General features: G+C 42.6%; 1 protein-coding gene across 1 annotated transcript in view; it reads left to right on the top strand.

Moving 5' to 3' along the window:
* The first annotated feature begins 4,781 nt into the window (after nucleotides 1–4,781).
* The window catches only part of LOC138800113 (uncharacterized), a 46,851-nt gene continuing 27,657 nt past the window's right edge, over nucleotides 4,782–23,975 (top strand). Inside the window, exons 1-37 of the mRNA XM_069981922.1 lie at nucleotides 4,782–4,894; nucleotides 5,711–5,731; nucleotides 6,591–6,742; nucleotides 7,419–7,670; nucleotides 7,752–7,913; nucleotides 8,003–8,151; nucleotides 8,246–8,396; nucleotides 8,598–8,755; nucleotides 8,857–9,022; nucleotides 9,122–9,247; nucleotides 9,567–9,785; nucleotides 9,877–10,100; nucleotides 10,290–10,387; nucleotides 10,468–10,592; nucleotides 11,003–11,104; nucleotides 11,187–11,306; nucleotides 11,392–11,581; nucleotides 11,664–11,757; nucleotides 11,858–12,043; nucleotides 12,204–12,351; nucleotides 12,438–12,651; nucleotides 12,735–12,907; nucleotides 12,997–13,596; nucleotides 13,681–13,725; nucleotides 14,138–14,221; nucleotides 14,304–14,516; nucleotides 14,856–14,998; nucleotides 15,112–15,250; nucleotides 15,336–15,471; nucleotides 15,551–15,737; nucleotides 15,907–16,001; nucleotides 16,090–16,187; nucleotides 16,401–16,560; nucleotides 16,761–16,916; nucleotides 17,026–17,128; nucleotides 20,523–20,858; nucleotides 21,864–22,226. Coding sequence (XP_069838023.1) covers nucleotides 4,855–4,894; nucleotides 5,711–5,731; nucleotides 6,591–6,742; nucleotides 7,419–7,670; nucleotides 7,752–7,913; nucleotides 8,003–8,151; nucleotides 8,246–8,396; nucleotides 8,598–8,755; nucleotides 8,857–9,022; nucleotides 9,122–9,247; nucleotides 9,567–9,785; nucleotides 9,877–10,100; nucleotides 10,290–10,387; nucleotides 10,468–10,592; nucleotides 11,003–11,104; nucleotides 11,187–11,306; nucleotides 11,392–11,581; nucleotides 11,664–11,757; nucleotides 11,858–12,043; nucleotides 12,204–12,351; nucleotides 12,438–12,651; nucleotides 12,735–12,907; nucleotides 12,997–13,596; nucleotides 13,681–13,725; nucleotides 14,138–14,221; nucleotides 14,304–14,516; nucleotides 14,856–14,998; nucleotides 15,112–15,250; nucleotides 15,336–15,471; nucleotides 15,551–15,737; nucleotides 15,907–16,001; nucleotides 16,090–16,187; nucleotides 16,401–16,560; nucleotides 16,761–16,916; nucleotides 17,026–17,128; nucleotides 20,523–20,858; nucleotides 21,864–22,226 — 6,128 coding nt within the window. The 5' untranslated portion in view covers nucleotides 4,782–4,854. The remainder of the gene's footprint in view (nucleotides 4,895–5,710; nucleotides 5,732–6,590; nucleotides 6,743–7,418; nucleotides 7,671–7,751; nucleotides 7,914–8,002; nucleotides 8,152–8,245; nucleotides 8,397–8,597; nucleotides 8,756–8,856; nucleotides 9,023–9,121; nucleotides 9,248–9,566; nucleotides 9,786–9,876; nucleotides 10,101–10,289; nucleotides 10,388–10,467; nucleotides 10,593–11,002; nucleotides 11,105–11,186; nucleotides 11,307–11,391; nucleotides 11,582–11,663; nucleotides 11,758–11,857; nucleotides 12,044–12,203; nucleotides 12,352–12,437; nucleotides 12,652–12,734; nucleotides 12,908–12,996; nucleotides 13,597–13,680; nucleotides 13,726–14,137; nucleotides 14,222–14,303; nucleotides 14,517–14,855; nucleotides 14,999–15,111; nucleotides 15,251–15,335; nucleotides 15,472–15,550; nucleotides 15,738–15,906; nucleotides 16,002–16,089; nucleotides 16,188–16,400; nucleotides 16,561–16,760; nucleotides 16,917–17,025; nucleotides 17,129–20,522; nucleotides 20,859–21,863; nucleotides 22,227–23,975) is intronic.

Raw genomic sequence — 23,975 nt, 5'->3', positions numbered from 1 at the left:
GCAACATTTTTAGCCCAAATAAAAATGACAGAAAAAGGTAATTTCCTTGGAAACATGTTATGGCGTACGTGTTAAAGGAGAAGCCCGGCAATTTTTTTTTAAAATTAAAGTATTGTATTGCCCCCAAAAAGTTATACAAATCACCAATATACACTTATTACGGGAAATGCTTATAAAGTGTTTTTTCCCTGCACTTACTACTGCATCAAGGCTTCACTTCCTGGATACAATGGTGATGTCACTTCCTGGATACAATGGTGATGTCACTTCCTGGATAACATGGTGATGTCACGCCCTGACTCCCAGGGCTCATTTACCAACCAAGATATAGAGAAACAATGGTAAGCACACCATGACATATTAACTAGAATTCATTCTTTATTGAAAATCACAAATGCTAAATAATACGGCCAAAATACATGTCAGAACCCCCCTAAAAACAATTAAAATCGATCCTCATGATACAAGAGAAGTCAGGTAAATAGCCAACAACTCACTCCCTGGCCCACATATACAGTGAAGCTCACTGGTGCAATGATCCCAGGGCTGTGGCTGCTGGAGAGGAGGATGGCAGAGGGATACTCCGTGTCCCTCCAGTGCCCTGTGTCCCCCTGCCATCATCCTCTCCAGCAGCCACAGCCCACACAGCTCTGGGAGTCGGGTCGTGACATCACCATGTTATCCAGGAAGTGAGATCACCATGTTATCCAGGAAGTGACATCACCATTTTATCCAGGAAGTGACATCACTGTTATCCAGGAAGTGACATCCCCATGTTATCCAGGAAGTGAAGCCTTGATGCAGTAGTAAGTTCAGGGAAAAAAGCACTTTATAAGCATTTCCTGTAATAAGTGTATATTGGGGATTTGTATAACTTTTGGGGGGCAACACAATACTTTAATAAAAATTTTCGCCAGAATTCTCCCTTAATTTATAATAATAATGTAAATTTACATAAAATCAGTCACGTTATGGATATTCAGCTTTCGCTCTTTTCATACTCATAAAGTTTTCAAAATTTTCTGCTGGTTGTCCTTGGCAACAGACAGCAGTTTGTCTCCACTCTGTTGTCAGTCATGTGACCTAGCAGTGTAGATTGTGCTGTCATTTTAGCTCTGACATTGCAAAAAATACATTTTCTTTAGGAAAACTAAAATCTACAGTACACAGAATTATTGTAGTCTATTAAAGTACAGATAAAAATTATATGAGGGGAAAATTTTTTTCTTAGATTGCCCTCACGCATCCTTTTTGTGTGCCGTTTTTCAAAAAACGCCCAAAAAACTGCCAATTTTATTTTTTTTTATGCATTTGCTTTTTCTCTGGCTTTTTTGAGTTTATGTGTAAATGATCCTTTTTTGTGGTTTAAGTTTAAACTTCCATTGACCTCTGGCTGCTGATTTTAGGGCAGTGTGAAGCCAGTTTTTTTTTTAAACAAAACCAGGAGTGGATTGAAAACACAGAAGCCGCGCAAATCTTTCCTATATAATTTTATCCTGTCACTTACACTGCTGATTTTGGTTGAAAAAAGACTGACAAAAATATTGTGTGTGAACATAGCCAAGAAGTGTTAGTGTGGAGGGAGAGTTTTGTTTGCCTGAGCAAAATTCGAAAGATGTGTTCCTTGATTTCGGTGATGTTAACGAAGGAAAAAGTTTTATTGAGAGACCTGCAATGTTTACTTGTTAATTTAATTTCGGCTGTTCGGGTTATACCAATGTCTTTATTTAGCTACGAAGGGTTTGAGATCTGCTAGGTCGCACGTTCGTTTGACTAAGGCTGGTATTACACAGAGCGATTATCGTTCGAAAAATCGTTAAATCGTCCGGATTTGAACGATAATCGTTTCATGTAATAGCAGGCAACGATTTAACGACCAACGAGAAATCCTTGATCGTTTAATAGGATCCGGACCTATTTTCATCGTTTGATCGTTCGCACAACGTTCGGTGGAATAAGAATTCGCAGCTGAAATGTACGCAGATTCTCTGTCTCGTCTTCAGTTTCAGAGGTCTAGAGTGGTTAAAGATAGAAGGCGTCCAATTACGTTTGATATGTTGTTGTCCCTGACTGGGGCTGGCGATGCAGTATGTTTTTCAACGTATGAGACGCAGCTTTTTAAAATGGCGTTTATTTTAGCTTTTTTTGGAGCCTTTAGGTGAATTGGTGGCGGTTAACCAATGGTCCCCCTCCCCCGTATCACTATCTGATGTTTCCCTCACGCCTGATATAGTACGTATCTTGGTCCGTAGATCTAAAACTGATAGGTATGGGAAAGTTGTTACAGTATTGTTAAATCGCTTACCTGACTCTGTGGCTTGTCCCGTTGGAGCGGACAGGCCGCCGGGATACGAGTCTTTGTTAGTACATTCCGATAGCTCCACTTTGTCAAGGTTCCAATTTTCAAGGGTTTTGCGCCTGTGTTTACAATACCTGGGTGTGGGGGATGGTCTCTTCAGCGCCCATTCTTTCAGAATTGGAGCTGCCACTGAGGCATACCGAGGCGGCCTCTCACATACTAACAATATGAAGTTAGGTAGATGGCGCTCTTCTCGATCTAAGTTTTATATCCGCCCCGATTTATGTTGATTATTCTTTTTTGTAGGTCACTCCCCGATAATTGTATTGGTGCTGGGACATTCTTGGGCCTGTAGAAGAGCGATGCAGAGAGCGTACACACCTAACCTAGGTTTGGCTCCTAGGGTTGCTATATACTGGGAAGGCGTTAGAGGGTTGCAATGGTACCAACACCGTATGGCCTCCTCCGGATGTCATTATTATACACATGGGTGGGAACAACATTGGGAGGAGGCAAACTAATTTGCTGTTTCGGGATATTCGGGATATGTTTATACTTAGAAGCCTGTATCTTATGTGCACTCTAGCCTTCTCGGAGATCATTTCACGATTGGTGTGGTCTTACCAAGGTTTTTCCTACCTAAAGCAGATTCATCGCAGAATTAACAGAGGCGTCGCTAGATTCCTCCCGTCCATTAGGGGTTTGACTTACCGCCATTTGGATCTGGAGGGGTTTGTCCCTGGCATATATCGTGCTGACGGAGTACATCTCTCGGACGTGGGACTCCATATTTTCAATTTAGGTTTACAGGCGCTTGTGGAATGGGCCACGGCCCCGTTTGCGGTATGCTCGGCTTAATAGCCGGCATTTTGGGGGATGTCGCCCTCCGTTGGGGGTGGACATGTTTACCGCTTATCTGGGTGCTATAAGTTATTATAATGTTTATTATTTTTGAGAGATGAAAATAACAGTAATGAGTTATATGTATAGAAATCTTAAACAAATAAAATCAATTCCACAAGTTGAAATAAAGTTGTCTCGTGTCTTTATTAGGAGGGGTGGGTGAATAGGTTAATAGGAGGAGCAATGCCGAGTGCATTCCCATGCAGGAAGTGGTGTATTCTCTCCAGTCTGACACAGGGCTCTCTGCTGCCACCTCTGTCCATGTCAGGAACTGTCTAGAGCAGGAGAGGTTTTCTATGGGGATTTGCTACTGACTGACGGGGGAATGCGACTGACTGACGGGGGAATCTGACTGACGGGGGAATGCGACTGACTGACGGGGGAATGCTACTGACTGACAGAGGAATGCTACTGACTGACGGGGGAATGCTACTCACTGACGGGAGAATGTGACTGACTGACGGGGGAATGCTACTGACTGACGGGGGAATGTGACTGACTGACGGGGGAATGTGACTGACTGACGGGGGAATGCTACTGACTGACAGAGGAATGCTACTGACTGACGGGGGAATGCTACTGACTGACGGGGGAATGTGACTGACTGACGGGGTAATGCTACTGACTGACGGGGGAATGCTACTGACTGACGGGGGAATGTGACTGACTGACGGGGGAATGCTGTCAGTCACAGACGTCTTCAGTCCTTGAGGCCAAAATGGACTCTGTTAATTGTATGAGATGACTCAAAACCAAAGTCAAAGTGGGGCAGTTACCATAGCAACCAACCAGATTTCAGCTCGAATTTGTCTGAAAAATGAAATGAACTGTTCTACTTTTAATAAAAGCCCTTCCAAGGGGACTTTTTTTTTTTTTTTTTTTTTTTTTAACCCAAGTCAGTTTTCTACATTATCTACAAACATGGCTCATGGCTACACAGTCAGTATCTAGTGACAGATGTATCCAGGGGTGTGGTGATAGCAGTCCCCCCCCGACCCTGGTGTCTCAGGGGTCCCAAAAGCCCCTGCACCACGTAGGTAGACATCTGTGAGGTACACGGCAGGTCGGGGCCCAGGAGCTTCATGTTAGGGCTCTGCATCCATCACCTCAGGACACGTCACCTGCACCAAAATAATAATGTACTGTACAAGACCTCTCTCACTGAATGCTCTTGGGGGGTCATACTGAGAACCCCACGGAGCCACGGACCCCCAAATCACATAGAAACCTTCCACCCATCAGTTAGGGATTCATCTGATGACTCTGCGGAGTTAATTTGACCAAAAACAGGTCACGCTGACCGAGCCAAAGTTAACATAACCTGGACCTTGTCTACAACAAGTAACTATACGGCAAAGTGCATAAAATAAACGATACAAATCATAGATCTACTATAACATACTATAATATACTATCCCCAGATCCTGATATATATGTGTGGTGTAATATGTGGATTACTACTTATTCCTAAATTATATAAAATTATTACCATTTTTTGGTTAAAAATTTAATGATTGATGGAAGAGTTTCCCGGGCCAAAGCTGATAAGGAGGCGGTATCGGTGCCAGCGGTGATGTGTCCAACGGGTGACGTCTGCCCAGGGATTGCTATAAATATGCTGCACTCTTCTTGGTCAGACATTCACCATCATCATGAGGGGAATCATCCTAGCACTAGTGCTCGCACTAGCGGGTGAGTGATTGCTATCTATTTATCTCCTATCTATCTATCTATCTCCTATCTATCTATCTATCTATCTATCTCCTATCTATCTATCTATCTATCTATCTATCTCCTATCTATTTATCTATCTATCTATCTATCTATCTATCTATCTATCTCCTATCTATCTATTTATCTCCTATCTATCTATCTATCTATCTATCTATCTATCTATCTATCTATCTCCTACCTATCTATCTATCTATCTATCTATCTATCTATCTGTCTGTCTTATATAATTTAATACTGTATAATATTTTATTTATACTAATATAATGCTACATACACAATTATACTATATAATATAATACTGTATACATACACATATATTATATAATAATATAATACCATATACACACACATATATACTATATAAAAGTATAATATACCATATAATAAAACTGTATAAACACACATATAGTATATAATAATATAATACTATATAAACACACAAACTTATACTATATATTTTAATACTATATACACACACACATGTACACTATATAATAATATAACACTGTATACACACACACTTATACTATATAATAATATAATACTGTATACACACATATATACTATTTAAAAGTATAATATACCATATTATAAAACTGTATAAACACACATATAATATATAATATAATAATACTATACACACACACTTATACTATATAATAATATAATACTATATACACACACACTTATACTATATAATAATAATATAATACTGTATAAACACACACTTATACTATATACTGTAATAATATATTGTCTCTTTTTCCCCACCAGGCGCAGACAATGCCTATTTAGGTAAGAATAACACAATGAATGCCATTAGTATTGTGTGGTGCCCATGTTCTGTGTATACTTTAGGTCTATGTGGGTGCAGTACCTAATTTGTTCTGTGGTGGCGCTGAAGGGGAAAAGGGGGTATTCCTATCTCATATCACTAGGATATGCCATCACATTAGGATCAACGGAGTGCAACCTTTGAGATTGGGATACTGAAGGGGATGCAATGCTGGTGTAGTACTGGGACTTCTTCACTGTATGACACTACAGTGCACCCCCTATTTAAAGGGAATGTGTCACCTAAAACTTCTTTTACTGATTAGAATCACATACAAAATATTGTTTTTTTATTGTCATCTGTTTCTCTTTTCTAACTGTAATTTATTTTTTTGTACATTGCTATGGGCTTGGCCCTCTTGCCTGAGCTGTTTTTAACAGCATTTAGTGATATGCTTTACAGCAAGACTCATGGACATAGAGAACAATAGACAGACTCTGTCCCCTTGAGATAAATGTAAGACATTACTGAGCACGCTCTGTGACCTGTGAAGAGGTCATTCCACAGGGAGCAGTTATTGTCTCCTCTATCTACTGGTGACACATGACGCTGTAATGCTGTACAGATCACTTTACAGCAGCCTTCTCTTATCACCACAGACACAACAGGAAGTCTCAGCTTCCTGTCATTTTCTTATAACACATTCCCTTTAAGCTAACAGGACTGGCCGCAGCGCTGGGACCACCCCTGCAGCAGTGATGGGTCCCCTTCAGTCTAATAATGGATGGCTGTCACTCACTCACTAAACATCTCATGTACACAAATACAATGGGTTAAAATGTAAATCTTACCCATAACTCATGTCTTGTCCTGTTTCAGATCCTTCGTTCAGCCAGAACAAAATCACTGTCTATGACTATGAGGCCTTTGTCATGACCGGTCTTCCAGAAAATGAATTTGTCCGAGCTGGAATGAATATTGCCTGCAAGCTTGAGATCAGTCCCTATTCCCAGAGGATATTCCTATTGAAGGTATATAAAGTGTTTCATCCACTGGGCCTTATAGGATATTGGGCATAGGGCATAAGGTTTAGATTTTAAACTATGGGAAAAAATAATACAACTAGACATGAATTTAAAGGGGTTGTTTGCCAAACTTTTTTTTTTACTTTAAAATCAACTGGTGTCAGAAAGTGCCAGAGATCTGTATTTTACTTATATCAAGAAATCTTGAGTCTTCCAGTACTTATCAGCTGCTGTATATCCTGCAGGAAGTTGTGTATTCTGTCCAGTCTGACACAGTGCTCTCTGCTGCCACCTCTGTCCATGTCAGGAACTGTCCAGAGCAGTAGCATAAATAACCTCTCCTGCTCTCCAGATTGGAAAAAATACACCAATTCCTGCAGGACATACAGTAGTTGATAATAATAGGAAGACTTGAGATTTTCTTAATAGAAACAAATTACAAATGTCCGGCACCAGTTGATTTGAAAGAAAACATTTTTTGGTGAACAATCCCTTTAAGTCACCCAATGTATTTTATAGACTCCTTTATAGACTTTCAGTTGGAATCTACAATGATGGCAATTACTTACCAATTTCTAGTACTGATGACTTGGGCCAGTGACCTCCGAGCTATGGTTGGTGACCACTGGATTATACTTAGTAGGTGAAGAAGGTGTAATTCCCATTTTTTCTACTTTTTTAGGTCCAGTCTCTGAACATTAAAGAAATTAACGGTGCGTGGCCCAAAGACCCATTCACTCGCTCCTCCAAGCTGACCCAGACGGTTGCCGAGCATCTCACCAAACCCATCAAGTTTGAGTACCACAATGGAAGAATTGGAGACATCTTCGTTACTAAAGAAGCTCCCGAAACCGTGGCCAACTTGATCAAAGGAATAGTCAGCATGTTCAATGTCAACATCAAGAAGAGCCAGAATGTCTACGACCTGCAAGAGGTTAGAGGTCGTGCATTCTATTGGAATAAATGTCTACTTTCTTTTTCTGAGTATTGAGTACTATATATTTATTTTTCGTAGTTGAGCTGCGGTGGTGTTTGCCACACAACATATGTCATCCAAGAACAGAAGAAAGGAAACCAGCTGGTTGTAGTCAAGTCCACTGATTACAATAGTTGCGAAGACAAAGTATCCAAGAGTGTCGGAACCGCCTTTATGGAAGATTGTATCATCTGCCAGAGGGTATGGTCCTTATTCTATTTCCGCAATAATCCTCCAATACTCCTTATTGTCATCTACTTATTGTGTTTTTCTATATGTATGGCATGTAGGCCCACAGGAACATCCGTAATGCTGCCACTTACACCTATAAGATGAAGTTGAGTGGACACAATACTATCATCACCCAAGTGACCTCAGAGCAGATGATCCATTTCTCTCCATTCCAAGAACGTAACGGTGGGGCTGTCATGGAATCCAAGTAAGGCCTTATTATATATTTATATAAATTGGGGAAGTGAACAATATTTTATGGATTTACCTAAATTTCAACTTTGTTTTTTTTCATATCTCAGGCAAATTCTTACCTGGGCCGGATCCAAGAGCAGCCAACAGAGTCCCCCTCAGCTTCAACTTCAGAACCGCGGAAATCTCCGTTACAACTTTGCAGATGAAATCTACCAAAATCCACTTTTCCTAATCAAGACCAAGAGCCTCGAGGCACAGGTACGAAAAGGGTGCACACACACACACATATATATATATATATATATATATATATATATATATATATATATATAAATGGAGCAGCCTCCATCTCTACGTGGCAACTGCCCCAAACTTCATTCATCGACTTAACAGTCTATCAATTAAAAAAACATTAGGGGTAAAAAACGATTTCCACAATTGTTTTATTTCTTCCATCAGATTGTCGAAATTGTTCAGCACTTGGTACAGAACAACCAACAAGCAATCCATAAGGACGTCTCTTTGAAGTTCATTCAGCTGGTTCAGCTTATGCGCCACGCCACCCCTGACATCATACAGACCATTTGGAAGCAGTTTGCTGAGAAGCCAAAGCACAGGTTGGAATTTTTATATATTAGTAATATAAAACACTAAATAGCTAAGACTTAATGTCATACTTGAGAAAACGGCCATTGACTAATATATGTTGTTTCTCCAGACCATGGATCCTCCAAGCTCTTCCTATGACTGGAACAGCAGATTGCCTGAAAGTAGCGCACCAGGTTATTCACAATGGAGAACTGACAAATGCCGAAGCTCGCAGACTGCTCACCTACGCATTGCACTTTACCAGAGGCAGCCAACAGGCATTGTCCATTGCTGCAGTATGTACTTACCAAAATACCTGATATCCCTTTTATAGGACTCCGCTGACTGTACTTTCAGTTCATAGTTACATAAAGATACATCTTCTCTTGTTGTAGTCCATCATCAAAGAATCCAAAGTTCAGAAAGACCAAGAATCGTACAAAGCCGCAATCCTTGGATATGGTTCATTAGTGAAGAAATACTGCGACCGGTTGAGTTCTTGCCCCGAATCAGCCCTGGAGGTGAGTTATTTCGGCATATGCCTGGAATGACCGGGCCAACGCCATTTGCTACGACTGATTGTTCCTTTTGAAGGTCGATGTGCAAAGGAGGCCATTTTTAAGTATGGTTTACATGGGAAGGTGGACAACCTATGGTAGTATCATTGGGTTCCCTACCTAGTAGAAGTGACCAAACATAAGGACCAGCGCCATCACTGACCAATGGGGACCATCCTATAAATCTATAAGGGTTTTTAGTTTTCTAAAATATATGACAAGTGTTACTGGGTTGATAAATTTGTTGGTAGTATGCTTATTTTTTATATTTTTACTTTTGCAGCCTATCCAAGATTTGGCAGCTGAAGCCCTCAGCAAGCTCCATCAAGAAGACATGGCTCTGGCATTGAAAGCCCTGGGTAATGCTGGTCAGTCCGAAAGCATCAAACGTATTCAGAAATTCTTGCCAAGATTTTCTTCCAATGCTGCTCAACTTCCAGTCAGGATTAAGGTTGATGCCATCATGGCTTTGAGGAATATTGCTAAGAAGGACCCCCGTAGAGTAAGATAACCTTCCATAACTCTTGGATTATTACTTTATACATTTTTAGGTCATTCTCTGGTAATAACTCAACTGGCATGTTCCTTTTTAGGTTAAAGACATCTTACTGCAAGTCTACATGAACCGCGATGCTCGGACCGAAGTGAGAATGGTTGCAGCTTTGGCCTTGTTTGAGACTAAACCCAACCTTGCCATGGTTTCCAATATCGCCAATGTGGCCGTGAGAGAGAGCAAGGCTAACCTTCAGCTTGCCAGTTTTGTCTACTCTCAACTAAAAGCTTTGGCCAAAAGCAGAGTACCACAACTAGAGTCCCTGTAAGTACTAAGCGCACATATAGAGTAACGAAGTGACGATAGGATAGTTTCTGACTATAGTGACTCGAGAAGAGAAATACAGTCATCAGTAAGACAACAATAGATGACTCCATTACATAAAGTATCGCCACTTATACTGTTCAATAGTGAATTAGTCAATAAAAAAGCGTCTTCCTTTTTCACATCCAGGGCTGCTTCTTGCAATGTTGCTCTGAAACTGTTTAACCCAAACATTGACAATCTGGGCTACCAATACAGCAAAGTCATCCGTTTGGATGGATTCAAATGTGAGTCTATAGAAGGTTTACTTATTTATTGATTTATGGACCATTACTTTATTATGCTAACATTTTACTACATGTCATAGACTCTATGATGAACGGAGCCGCAGCTAAATTGTACATCATGAACAGCCCCAACACCATGTTCCCCGTGTTCCTTTTGGCCAAAATCAGAGCGTATTTGGGTGGAGTGGAGAGTGATGTTCTAGAGGTAAGAAGAATCAAGAGAAGGAAAAGACCTATACAAATCATAACTATATTAATAGAACATAATACCATCACGAAATGTTAGGTCATATAGAGTGGTTTACCACTCAGGACTTCTCTATGTAAGCTAGGTTGGAGAGCCACTCCACTGATGGGTGGCAGACTCATTCATCATTGTGTTACACAGACTCCCACTGATATGAATGTGTTACTACATCTCCTCTACAATGGCCCCAGCAGGGGAAATACATGTCCACCCATGGATTCCCTGGGGTTCCAAGAAGTTAACCTGGGGGCAAATAGCCGATTGTGAAGACACAACCCCTTTAGTTTGTTCCTTCATAAAATAACCTTTCCATCAACCATTGGTCATCAATGACCACCAATGTTCCGTTATGTTGTTATTTTCCACAGGTTGGTGTCAGAGCAGAAGGCATTGAACAGATCCTGAGAAGGAGAAACACACAGTTCCGTGATTTCCCAATGAGGAAGAAGATCAGCGAAATTCTGAAAATGGTGGGCGTTTTACCTCACCAATATTGTATTGTTCACATGTTCGTGTCTGTAATGGATGCTCTAACTTTACTTTCCTTGGCAGCTAAGGGGATACAAGTCTCAACCATCTCAGACTCCACTTCTGTCTGGATACGTCAAGGTCTTTGGCCAAGAATTATCCTTCAATAACATCAACAAAGAGACTATTCAAACAGTCACCCGGGTAAGATGAACTTCTAAACTTACAACGTGGCTATGTTTTGTGGTCCATATGTCATGTGGCTTTTCATTTAATTGGATTATTGCAGGCATTGTATGAACCAGCAGATAGACATGCTACAGTCAAGTACGCCATTAACAAGCTTTTGAATGGACTGGTTGGACAATACGCCCAGGCAATTGTGCCATTTGAAGCTCGTTACATCACCCCAACCATTGTTGGGTTACCAATGGAATTCAGTTGGTCCGCTACTACTGTAGCCAACGCCCCAGTGAACAGTACGTATATGTGAAAAAAGTTTTATTTTCCTTATAACCATATAATTGGTGCCTTGACAAAATAATTTATTCCTTACTGCAGTTGACGTGAAGATGACCCCATCCTACACGCCCGATTTCAGTGTCTCCCAGCTGCTAGAATCTCAATTGCAATTCAATGCAGATGTTAACCCCAGGTGAGATCTCACTCATGTAAAGATCAATCCAGTGACTGTTGTTGATCTGGTTCGATGTCCCATCCAATGGTGTCTCTCCCCTTCTCTGTTATAACCACAGCGCGTTAGTTCATTTCGTATCAACCATGGGAATCAACACCCCCTTGATCCAGAGCGGAATTGAATTTCATGGCAAGGCCCTCGCCAACATCCCAGCAAAGTTTACAGCACACTTGGATCTAAAGGAAAAGAACTTCAAATTTGAGGCACCACCCTGTCAACAAGAGGATGACTTACTTCAGCTAAGGTATATTTTGAGCGTCACAATTTCATGAGCCAATATTAGTAAGAGTTAGTAACATCTAGTGACTTCCTAAGTTGCCAAGTGTTCCCCCAATGTCAAAAAAGAAATTTTGTTGGGTCCAAGGTAATGACAAAAATGAAGCTTGTCTTACACCTTTTTGTAGTGCACGAACATATGCCGTCTCAAGAAATATTGAAGAGCCAGATGCTGTTAAGAAGACGCTGCTTGTGCCAGAGGCAGTCAGCCAAAACATCTACAAGAAACACTTTGAGGCTACAGGCAGGACTTCGGGTGAAGGAGCCAGTATGATGGTAACGCCTGATCATTTCTATAGTGCCGAAGAAGAAGCATGTTTTCATGGTTCAGGGTGTGTGCAATCTCTTCATCTTCTTTTTAGGAGGAGGCCTCCTCAGAAACTGGAAACAAGAAATACATGGGTCTTGCAAAAGTGCATAGTCCATCTGCCGCTAAGTTCAAATCCTGCATTAAAGTCTCCGGCATTCCTATCCAAGGGTGCCTTGGCTATAAGTCTCGCAGTGCTGCAGCACGCCGTCATTCATTGTTCTATCAAGTGGTGGGAGATCATGAGGCCAGGTTAACAATAGCACCAGGTTAGTGAGGTCTTTGGACAGAACCGTTAGCTTCTTATCATCTTCAGTCTAGATCTTCCAAGTTGACATATGTATATTTACAGCTCACACTGATGCTGCTATTGAGAAGATCCAAATTGAGGCAACAGCCGGACCTAAGGCAGCCTCAAAGGTAATTGCCCTGGTGGACGTAGAGGAGAAAGAAGGTGAACACCTTGAAGAATCTGAGGTCCATAAGAGACTTAAGACCATCCTTGGCATTGAGGAGTACATTGCGGTAGGTGTCCTTTAACACCAGTTACGTTGATTTCCATGCATATAATAGAATAGTTGTTCGGTAAATCTTATTCTCTTTCCTTCCTACAGGCAACAAATGAGAGTCTGGCCAAACATAACAGGAGGCCGCAGAAGAACAAAAAGAATAAACATATAGCCGAAGATGGTACAGAGGTTGAGATGGCTCGTCAATTATCATCCAGCTCTTCTTCTTCCTCTTCATCTTCTTCTTCATCTTCTTCATCAGAAGAAGCTGGCCGAAGATCTAGAAACAGGCAACCTGGTCATCAGCAGCAAAGTTCCAGCAGTTCTAGCAGTAGCAGCAGCAGCAGCAACAGGCAAGGCCATGCACAAGGACATGGGGGAGCTCATACAAGCCCAGGCAATAATAATAAGAGAGCCGGTTCTAGCAGCAGCAGCAGCAGCAGTTCCAGCAGCAGTAGTAGCAGCAGCCGTAGTAGCAGAAACAGCAGGAGAGGAAAGGGTGGTAATGCCAACAGCAGCAGTAGCAGCAGCAGCTTCAGAAGCAGCAGTAGTCGCAGCAGCAGCAGCAGTAGTAGCAGTAGCAGCAGCTCTAGGTGGAACAGCAAAAACAGACGACAGCAACATGAAAACGGACAGCAACACCAGAACCAAGCTGGAAGAAGGAGCAGCAGCAGTAGCAGCAGCAGCAGCAGCCAGGCCTCCAGGGTATGTGATATCTACTTGAGAATATGATGTGACTGTATGTTATGTATCTGTCCATTAATACATTCGTGTTATTCTCATATACAGGATCAGTTTTATAACCTTCCCTTCAGACCAGTACGGGCACAAAGAGTAAGATTCAACTTTTCTTAAAACCACCATTTTTAATGTTTACACTTCATATAAGAGATGATAGCAGGGCTGGACTGGGACTCATACTCAGTTCTGCCATATCAGAGCACACAGGCCCACTTGCTGTGGGGGGTGCTCGCCGGGGAATCCGGGAAGGATGTCCTGGATTCCTGGGACGGCCCTGGAGTGCTGGACAGTCCAAGTCGATCTGTCTTCCTCCTGGCCTGGTAACTCCTTCCCCCTACGGTAGGGCAAGGGAATCATCGTGCCAGAAGGAAGACAAGACCAGCCCACAGAGGGTACCGGCCCATCTGGCATTTGCCCAAAGTGCTAGATGGCCAGTCCGGCCCTGGATGATATATTGGGATTGGATATGATGTGATATCCTGATATGAGCCATTATTTCTTATAGACCGGCAGCAAGCAACATGCTTACTCTTCATCCTCAAGCTCCGCATCCTCCAGCAGCAGCAGTGCTCTTAGGCCCACTCACCAGGTAGATGTTGTTGGTATATGCTGAACCCCGACTCTCATCTTATATACTGAGCATAACTATAACTGGTTATTTCTGCTTCCAGGGTAAATTTTTGGGTGACAACAAGCCCCCAGTATTGGTCATCACTGTTCGCGCCATCAGAAATGACAACTCTCGTCAGGGATATCAGTTAATCGTCTATGAAGACTATTTTAGCTACAAACCTTGTCTCCAGGCCTACGTTGTTGATATCGCTAAAGAAAGCAGCTGGAGAGCCTGTTTCAATGCAGCAGTTGCGAGCTCCCATGTAGCTCAGGTAAGCCGTTGTCTGTGATGGATGAACATTATAAAGGGGCTCTCCCCTTTATACAATTCCTGGTTCTTAGATGGTCCCTAAACTGATCATACAAAAAAACTCCAAAAATCAGCTGTAATCTGGAGGGGGAAACCTGGCAGTAGGTGTTTAGATTCTCTGCAGCGCCACCACAGGGGTAATGAGGTATTACACAGGACGGGACAAGTCCTCCAGAGTGAGAGAGATGTTCATCCTGGACAGAGGGACTCTTTCTTTCTTTGAGAATTTCCTAAGAAAATGATGTTCTCTAAACTGTACAAGTCCATTCTATTGACCACACCAATATTTTAACTACTCCAGGCCAGCCTGAAATGGGGACCAAAATGTCAAGATTACAAGATCACAGGCAAAGCTCAAACCGGTCACTTGGGTACCCAACCTGCAGTAAAGGTCACTGTAAACTGGCCCAAAATCCCGTCCAAACTGAAGTCTGCTGTCTCACAGTACGTTTTTTTTTATCACCGTCTTGTAACGTGTTATAAGGTTATAATTTCTAGAAGTCTCAGTAGGTTGTCTTGCGACATATCAAAGATTAACAAGTCAATATCTGTATTAGCGTTGCAGACTATATCCCTGGAGTTGCATACTTGTTAGGAGTCTCTGAGAGATACAAGAGAAGTTCTCAACGTCAAGCAAAACTCACCATGTCCCTAAGTTCTGCAAGAACCGCCAATGTTGTATTCCAGCTACCAAGGGTAAAGAGGGACATTTACTGAAGTTGCATTGGATTATTTTATGTTATGATGATAATAATATATATATGTGATTTCTTTCTTACAGTTGACATTGTACTACAGAGCTCTCAATTTACCAATTCCAATCCCAGTTCGACACGTTTCACAAAGTGAAATCTCACAAGCTCTCACCTGGAACATCTTTGCTGAAGCTCCCAAGAGGTTCCTGGAGTCTTTGCAAGGTTTGATGATACACAATGTTCAAAAGAATAAAATCTCTACTGTTTCCCATATTAACTCATATTGGTCGAACTTTTACAGGTGAATGTAAGGTGAATGAAGACCGCCTTACAACCTTTAATGGCATTGAGCTTGCTTACGACATACCTGAAAACTGCTACCACGTCCTGGCCCATGATCGTAGTGATGAAATGAAATTCCTGGTGATGATGAAGAAATCAGCAGAAACTCCAGATAAGAAAGACGTTAACGTTAAAGTTGGCCAATAGTGAGTATGAAAAGTTCAGATAACCTCATTAAAAAAAAACACAAAAAATTTGACTACAATTCAAAAATTTTGAATTTTCAATCTATAATGGTTGATGCCCTCTTGGGTGTAATTGTTGTATGTAATCCATAATATTTTAATAATTTATCATTTATAACTTCTCATTTAGTGATATCACCATGTCCTATAAATCTGGATCTCCAGAGATAACTATGAATAACGTTCCACTGTTAGAAAGCCAACTTCCATACAGATCATTTGCCGGTAGGTGTCTATGCATGATTTAACCGCGTAGCAGGAGCTGATGGTATTGGGAACATATACCATACCTTAAACTATTTTGGTCTTTTAGAGCCAGTTGTGGAGATCATGAAGGCAGAACATGGCTTGACCCTCATGGCACCAGAATTTGGCATTGAGAGGCTCAACTACGATGGCATAAATGTTCAGGTACTGTGGCAGAATTCTGGGTCCTAGTGATTAACGCAACAACATCCATGTGTGAAATCACCCAAAAATAAGTAAATAAATCAAACAGGGGGGGGTCTTTTTTTAAGATCCATCATGAAGATTCAAAAGGGTCTCAAACTAATTCAAACTATATTAGATTACAAGTTCAGATCGGTTCATGGAATGAACTGACCCAATGTTCTGCTTCGGCAGGTGATGCCCACTGTTGAAATGAAGGGCAAGACTGGTGGTTTATGTGGTCGCAATGATGACGAGACAGTACAAGAGTACCGTAGACCAGATGAATCCGTGGCAAAGGATGAACTGAGCCATATTCATTCTTGGATTCTTCCAGTCCATTCCTGCTCCAAAGGTAACTGAAGAAACTCTGCTTGTGTCTTTTAAGTAGCTCTAATATTGTTCCAACATAGACCAAGAATGTGATCTATGACTGTGATGGGGATCCCTTAGCCCTCCAGCTTCGGCTGTCCAGGCATGATGGGAAATGTAATTTTGCAACAGCTGGGAGGGTTCCTCGTCCCTGGTCTAAGACATGCTGTATCTTCTTTCAAGGTTGCAATGTTCAACATTCTCTTGTGAAAATTGAGAAGGAAATCGATGGTGAAAAAGCCAAGTGTTATTCAACTCATCCCGTACTAAAATGCAGAAAGGAATGTTCCCCACTTAAGACCGCCAAAGTAGCTACAGCTTTCCACTGCCTGCCTCATGGTGAGTGTAACCTAAGTATTTCAGTACCCTATTGTCAAGCAATGAAGACATAAGTTACTTGGTTAAATTGGCGGCCATTTTGAACTTATTCTGGTATTTGTCCCTTTAGAAGCTACTCTGGAACTGAGTGAAGGACAAGTAGGACTGGACAAGTCTGAAGATATCGTAGAACTTGCTGAAGCACACACATCTTGTGCATGTGAAAAAGCAGAGTCCTCTTAATCCAGCAACCTACCATCAACTTTAGATACTTTAATTCCCTGTATAATCTGTGCGCCCCACAGAGACATGATTTTCACATAGACTTTGTAATGTATTTCATTCCCAATAAAAGTTTGCATTCGAAAAGACATCTCTTATGGTTTTATTACCTATTATTGATCATTGCACGTCAGGTGGTTGTTCGTATAGGTGGTAAGTGATCCAAACCTATAATGGATCAACTTTCACAGGAATAAAGCTTGGTAGGGGGTGTAAGGTCATGCGCCCTGGGTACTGGATGCAAAGGGTTACACTGTAAGTATGCAGGTGCATACAATTTGTCTGGGTTTGCCTTCTTCAAGAAACAGCACCACTCCTGTCCACTGGTTCTGTTTGGTACTGCTTTGCAGCTCCATTTAAGTAAATGGGGCTAAGCTGCAATATCACACATAACCTGTAAAGAAGTATGGCGCTGTTTCTGGAGAGAGCAGGTGTGTTTTTGGTGGACAATCCTTAGCACGCTTCTCTCCTGCTGCTGATTCTCTACATCTTACTGGGTTTATGGCTCTATATCTCCCCTACTTCATGACGCTGCCCCTCTCACACAGTTCTATCCTTACTAATATAGTCACAGTTTACATGCTCTTATAGGACTGGCGTTCTCCTCCTGTCATATCATAGTTGAATCCTTTTACAAAAAGACATCAGGCTGGAATCACACATGGCAATGCCTCCATAAGTGTGCACTTCTATAGGCCCCATATATCAGTGTGAGCCATGGGGATTATATATCAGTGCCAGCTGCAATGCCCACAATATTAGTGCCAAAGTGTGCCCTATACCTGTAGCAGTCACAATGGATGATAGATGGCAGCAGTAGTAGTAGTTACAATGCCCCCTATATTGATGGCAGCCAACCACGATGGGTAAGGGAATAGAGCAGAATCGTATTTCTTTTACAACTCATAGATCTAAAGGTGGAGGTTTATGGTGTTCTCTTAAAGTAACATTTTGGTTGTACACAGGCACACTGACGCGGGACCCTAGAATGATGAGCTAGCCCACATTAGTGTGCCCTCTGTGCATTCTTTATATAGTAGATGGCCCTTGTGTAGGTCCCCTATAGTAGATGCCCCCCCCCCTGTGTAGATCCCCCTATAATAGATGGCCCCCTGTGTAGGTCCCCTATAATAGATGCCCCCCCCCGTGTAGATCCCCTATAATAGATGGCCCCCTGTGTAGGTCCCCTATAATATATGCTCCCCTGTGTAGGTCCCCCTATAATATATGCTCCCCTGTGTAGGTCCCCTATAATAGATGGCCTTTGGTGCAACCCCTATAATAGATGGCCCCCTGTGTAGGTCCCCTATAATAAATGCCCCCCTTTGTAGGTCCCCCTATAATAGATGGACCCCTGTGTAGGTCCACTATAATAGATGTCCCCCTGTGTAGGTCCCCTATAATTGATAACCTTTGGTGCAGCCCCTATAATAGATGGCTTCCTGTGTAGTTCCCCCTTCAGTAGATGTGTAGATTCCCCTATATTAGATGGCCCCCCGTGTAGGTCCCCCTTTAGTGGAAGGCCCAATGTGTAGGTTCCCTATATTAGATGGCCTTTGGTACAGCCCCTATAATAGATGGCCACTGTGTAGGTCCCCCTATAGTAGATAGCTCCCTGTGTAGTCCCCCCTTTAGTAGATGGCTCTCTGTGTAGCCCATGGCCCCTTGTGTAGTCCCCCTTTAGTAGATGACCCTCTGTGCAGTCCCCCTTAGTAGACGGGCCCCTGTGGAGTCCATGGTCCCCTGTGTAGTACCCCCTTTAATAGATATCCCCCTGTGTAGTCCCCACTTAAATAGATATCGCCTTATGTAGTCCATAGTCCCCTGTGCAGCTCCTCTAAAGTAGATAAATAGAAAAGAAAAAACAAAACTCCCCTCCCACACGTTCCCCGTTGCTGCTGGTCTCCCTGTGCTGCTCTCTCGTCCTCTCTTCCAGCTCAGCGTCTGTAACACATGTTGCCTGTGTCAGAAGAGAGAAAAGGGGAGAGCAGCACTGGGAGACCTGCAGCAACAGGGAACGTGTGTGTGTGGGGGGGTTGTTTTTAGTGTGCCCAACCTGAACGGCCCTGCACATCACTCAGGGGCCCACTGGAAGATTGTCTGGTTGGCGGATGCCCAAACGACCCACATAATAATCCGCCACTGATTGTAGAATCCATTCATGTAACCAGAAGAAAAAAATGTGGCAAGCACTGTTTTTTTTCTAGCTAAAATCCTGTAAAAGTTGGGTACCAGAAAGAAACCAAACAGGCCCCATCAGAGTCAATAGGGGCTGTATTTTACTGATTAAAGCAAAATACTGAAATGTTTTTTGCTTCTAGTGTGTGTTTCTATTTTCTGATTGTATATGTTTTTTGGTATATTATTAAGGGGGCTATTATCTTGCCTGAGCTGCTTTTCTCATCATATAGTGACATGCTTTATGACAAGCCTCATGGACATAGACACAATGAACATCTCCAGACCTCATTCTCTGTATGGGGCCCATTTGTAAGCATGCTCTGTGACCTGTGCAGAGGTCATTCTTTCAGAGAACATGTAAAGCCAAAGCAATCATAGTAATGGAGGGAGGGCAAGAGAACTATACCCTGACAATGGTGGATTTGGAGTTGTAGTTTTAAATGATAAAATATTATTTGTGGCAAAAGGTTCCAGACATTTCCCCGAATAAATGTAAAACTAACACAGCAGTCATCCTATAATACAGACCTGTAGTAATGGACGCCATTGAAAAGCAACAGCACAGTGCAGTTTATGAATTACACATCCAGAGCTCCATACTCTTCTGGCGCCGTCTACATGATGCTGAGGTGTGGTTTCCTACCAAGTTCCCCTGGGTTTAGCATATGAGAGGCAGCAGGATGTCTCCAGAAACAGGGACACCAATAAAAACAGGAATAGGGACGGCACTATACTCCATGACCCGTCTGCCATAGCAGAGGAGTTTAGAGATTATTTTGCCCAATTATACAATCTCCCAGATGCACTCCCGAAGGCCCCAGGGGACCGAGCACGCCTCTTCAATGCATTCCTAGCCACTTGTAGGCACGGACGCGCGTGACACCTTGAACGGCAGACGAATCGGGGGACATATTGAAAGACCTGCCCAATGGCAAGTCGCCCGGCCCCGACGGGCTAACATATTTATACTACAAACCATTTGCCCCTATTCTCACACCTCACATGCTCAGAGTATTTAATGCCTTTCTTCAAGGAGAACCCATCCCAACTACACTATCCCACGCTTACATCACCCTAATCTCTTAACCGGGAAAAGATCTTTTGGATTGCGGGAGCTATCGCCCTATTGCACTCCTTAACGCGGACCTTAAATTGTTCACTAAGGTCCTTGCTAACCGACTATCACTATGGCTCCCCCAACTCATTGATAAAGATCAAGTGGGGTTTGTCCCATGCCGCCAGGGGGATGATAACAAAAAGACGCAAAATTGATCTCATAGACGCAGTCAACAAAGAAAAAGGCTCAACGCTACTTTTAAGCCTTGATGCGGAAAAGGCCTTTGATCGCCTGGGGTGGCCGTTCATGCTGACAGTCCTAGAGACCTTTGGTTTGGACGGAGCTTTTCTCAAAGCGATCAGAGGCCTGTACACCTCGCCCTCAGCGACTATTAAGTTCCCCCACACCTCGTCTAATCTCATACATATCCACACCGGCACGAGGCAAGGATGCCCCCTCTCTCCCCTTATCTTTGTCTTGTGCTTTGAACCCCTGGCGGCAGCAGTACGACAACACTCTGCTATTCACGGGATACGGATTTCAAACTCTCACTGTTTGCAGACGACGTCCTACTAACTCTTACCCAACCCCACATCTCTCTACCTAATCTGCATGAACTTCTGCGCACGTTTAGTCGACTCTCCGGCTACAAAGTTAACACGTCCAAGACGGAAGCCTTAGCCAATAATCTACCGGAGCCTTTACTAGGTACCCTACGTTCTAATTATAAGTACAACTGGAAAGATCTCTCCCTCAAATACTTAGGGGTTCAGATCACTAACTCTTACTCTTCCTTATAGGCCCAAAACTTCCCTAGGCTCTTCTTCGAGATCCGGGCTCTGCTGGATAAATGGCATACGCTTCCATTATCACTCATGGGAAGAATCGTAGCAGTCAAGATGACCATTCTTCCTAAGTTGGTATACCATTTTGAAACCCTCCCGATTCAGGTGCCCCTCAGGCCCTACAGGCTTCTATCCTCCGCTTTGTCTGGGCACATAGGGGCTTTCTAGGGGGATAACTCCGACAGACCCTGAGCGAGCAGGGGTAGGTGTGGTGCACCAAACAGGGACAAGTAAGGGTTGAGTGCTCCCAACACTATGAACAAGACTTATTTTGCTTAGTGTACTACCTCTGGTTTGAACATACATGACTGTAAATACTTTGTGTTTTTTGTCTCATTTGTTTGGATTCACTGGTGTAGGTGGCAACAACACTAATGGTCACCTGTGTACAATAGTGAATCTATCAATAGCATGCAATACCCTGGGGCCTGTGGCCCGGTTTTTAATGGTGGAGGTGTGATTCACTCAATTTTGGTTTTGGATTTTATGTGTTCTATTAAAAGTTATGTTTTATGGTTAGGACCCTTCTGTGATTATTATTTAGAATTTTGGTCTATCCTAGTCTGGTCTAGTTTAGTGGACTGATCTGTGCTTATTTGTAAGTATATTCAATGTGGAGATGGCAGGATTCCTGCGTAGTGGTATGAATACAGAGCAGTGGATTGAGGAAGTACCCGATGTGTTTTCTGAAAAAATCTTTGTACAAAAAAAGTATACCCCATCCTTTAAGGGAGCGTTTAGGGAACTCACCAGAACGTATAAGGAACACGCTACATCTTGGTGGGAGGTCCAGAGCCTGGAGAACTATATTAAGAACAAAATTGTTCCTAGGGGTCTACGAATAAATCTTGTTCCCGCCTCAAGAAGTAGAGGTCCTGGTCTCATGCAGAAGTGGGAGCAGGAGGCTACTAGTAGTTCCTTACGCTTCATGCAATTACTTCTGGATGAGGAAAAGAAAAAGAGCAGGTAGAAGTGACGGAAGGAGTCAGAATTTGCTGCACAGGAATTACAGCTTAATACTATTGAAAGATATCAATTTCACTTGAAAGAGCGTAAACATAAACAATACATACGTGATCATCAGGATTTTAAAGATAACCGTGTGTATTCGTTTCTACCTAAGGGTCCCCAGAAGGAATCGGAGGTAGAAGCCTCATCCACTGAGACAGACGTGTCAGATAGTGATAGAGAGGGTAGAGGAGGAGGTTTTAGAGGAAAGAGGAACAGGGGAAGACCAAGAGGTAGTGGACGTTGTAGAGGGGGACGAGGAGGTACACGCACAACAGAAGATCCACGTTTTTTAGAACGCCCAGAAACATCATACCCACTACGCAATCGCAGCAGATATTAACAGAGAGTGATAAACTGCAAGTAGTTAATTTGTCCACACGTACCCTCACGGAAGCAGAAATGTGTATACTCAGTAAGGGATTATCTTTTGTCCCAACCACGAGATTCAATTATTTTAATTGGGTCCGAGACATCAACCTCTTTGCTCGCAAGTTACGGTGGCACAAATATCATAGCATACAAGCTAGGAAACGAAGTGCTGAAATGGGGATACCGGTTGATGCATTAGAAGGGGTTGATTTACTAATTTGCTGGAAGAAAATGAGAGAGCACAAGGAATGGGACCCTTTACTGACTTAAAAAACAAAAGTACAAGTATGCCACCACCAACAGGGGACATATCTTGTATAGATGTATTTGTTGAACTAGTAGCGAGAGATCTGGAGGGGTTACAGGACAAACACTACCGTAGTAATTGCAGTAAGGCTGAAATGGAAGCCATATTGAGTCTGGAGAGGGATGGGTCCATCACCATCAAGCCCTCCGAGAGTACACCCAGATGTGTATGAAAATCCTGAATGATAAGGAAAGTTACACAGTTTTGAGATCTGACCCAACACAGTTTCTTGGCAGATTTAAAAAACATTGTAGACGTAGCCCATAGCGAGGGAATAGTGAGTAATGAAGAAAGGGCGTTCTTGGTCCTGAAATTTCCAGTTAAGGCTACATTCTACTTATTGCCTAAATTACATAAGGGCACCCGACCGTTAAAGGGTCACCCAATTGTGTCGGGTATTAATAGTATCTCGCAAAATGCGGGTGTGTACATCGATAGGGTGTTAAGACCATTTGTAACAGGCCTTGGCTCATACACACGTGATTCTATGGATCTGCTGCGTAAACTAGAGGGGGTGTTTTTGGAGAAAGATGCGTGGTTAGCATCTATTGATGTAGAGGCGCTCTACTCCTCTATACCCCATGGACAGGGCTTGGAGGCCATCAAATATTTTTTAAGATCTAGGGGCATTCAGTTTGAAGGCCATAACAATTTCATTTGTGAACTAACACATTTCATACTCACCCACAATTTTTTCCTTTACGATCGGAAGATCTACCACCAACTCAGAGGAGTTGCGATGAAGAGCCCTTGTGCCTCCACTTTTGCTAATCTCTATCTGGGTTGGTGGGAGGAAACGATTGTTTTTGTAGACGAACTATCATCCTACACCCAACACATAGGACTTTGGACAAGATACATCGATGACGTCCTAGTCATCTGGAACGGACGGATAGATGACTTTGTGATGTTCATCGATGCTCTTAATAAAAACAACATAGGACTCAAATTCACCTATGAGATTGAACAGTGGAAATTAGCATTTTTGGACATATTACTACACAGGACCCAAGAGGGAGGTCTTGAGA

This window comes from Dendropsophus ebraccatus, chromosome 8 (genome assembly GCF_027789765.1).
Source record: "Dendropsophus ebraccatus isolate aDenEbr1 chromosome 8, aDenEbr1.pat, whole genome shotgun sequence".
Lineage (NCBI taxonomy): Eukaryota > Metazoa > Chordata > Amphibia > Anura > Hylidae > Dendropsophus > Dendropsophus ebraccatus.
This window is presented reverse-complemented; position numbering and strand designations above follow the sequence as displayed.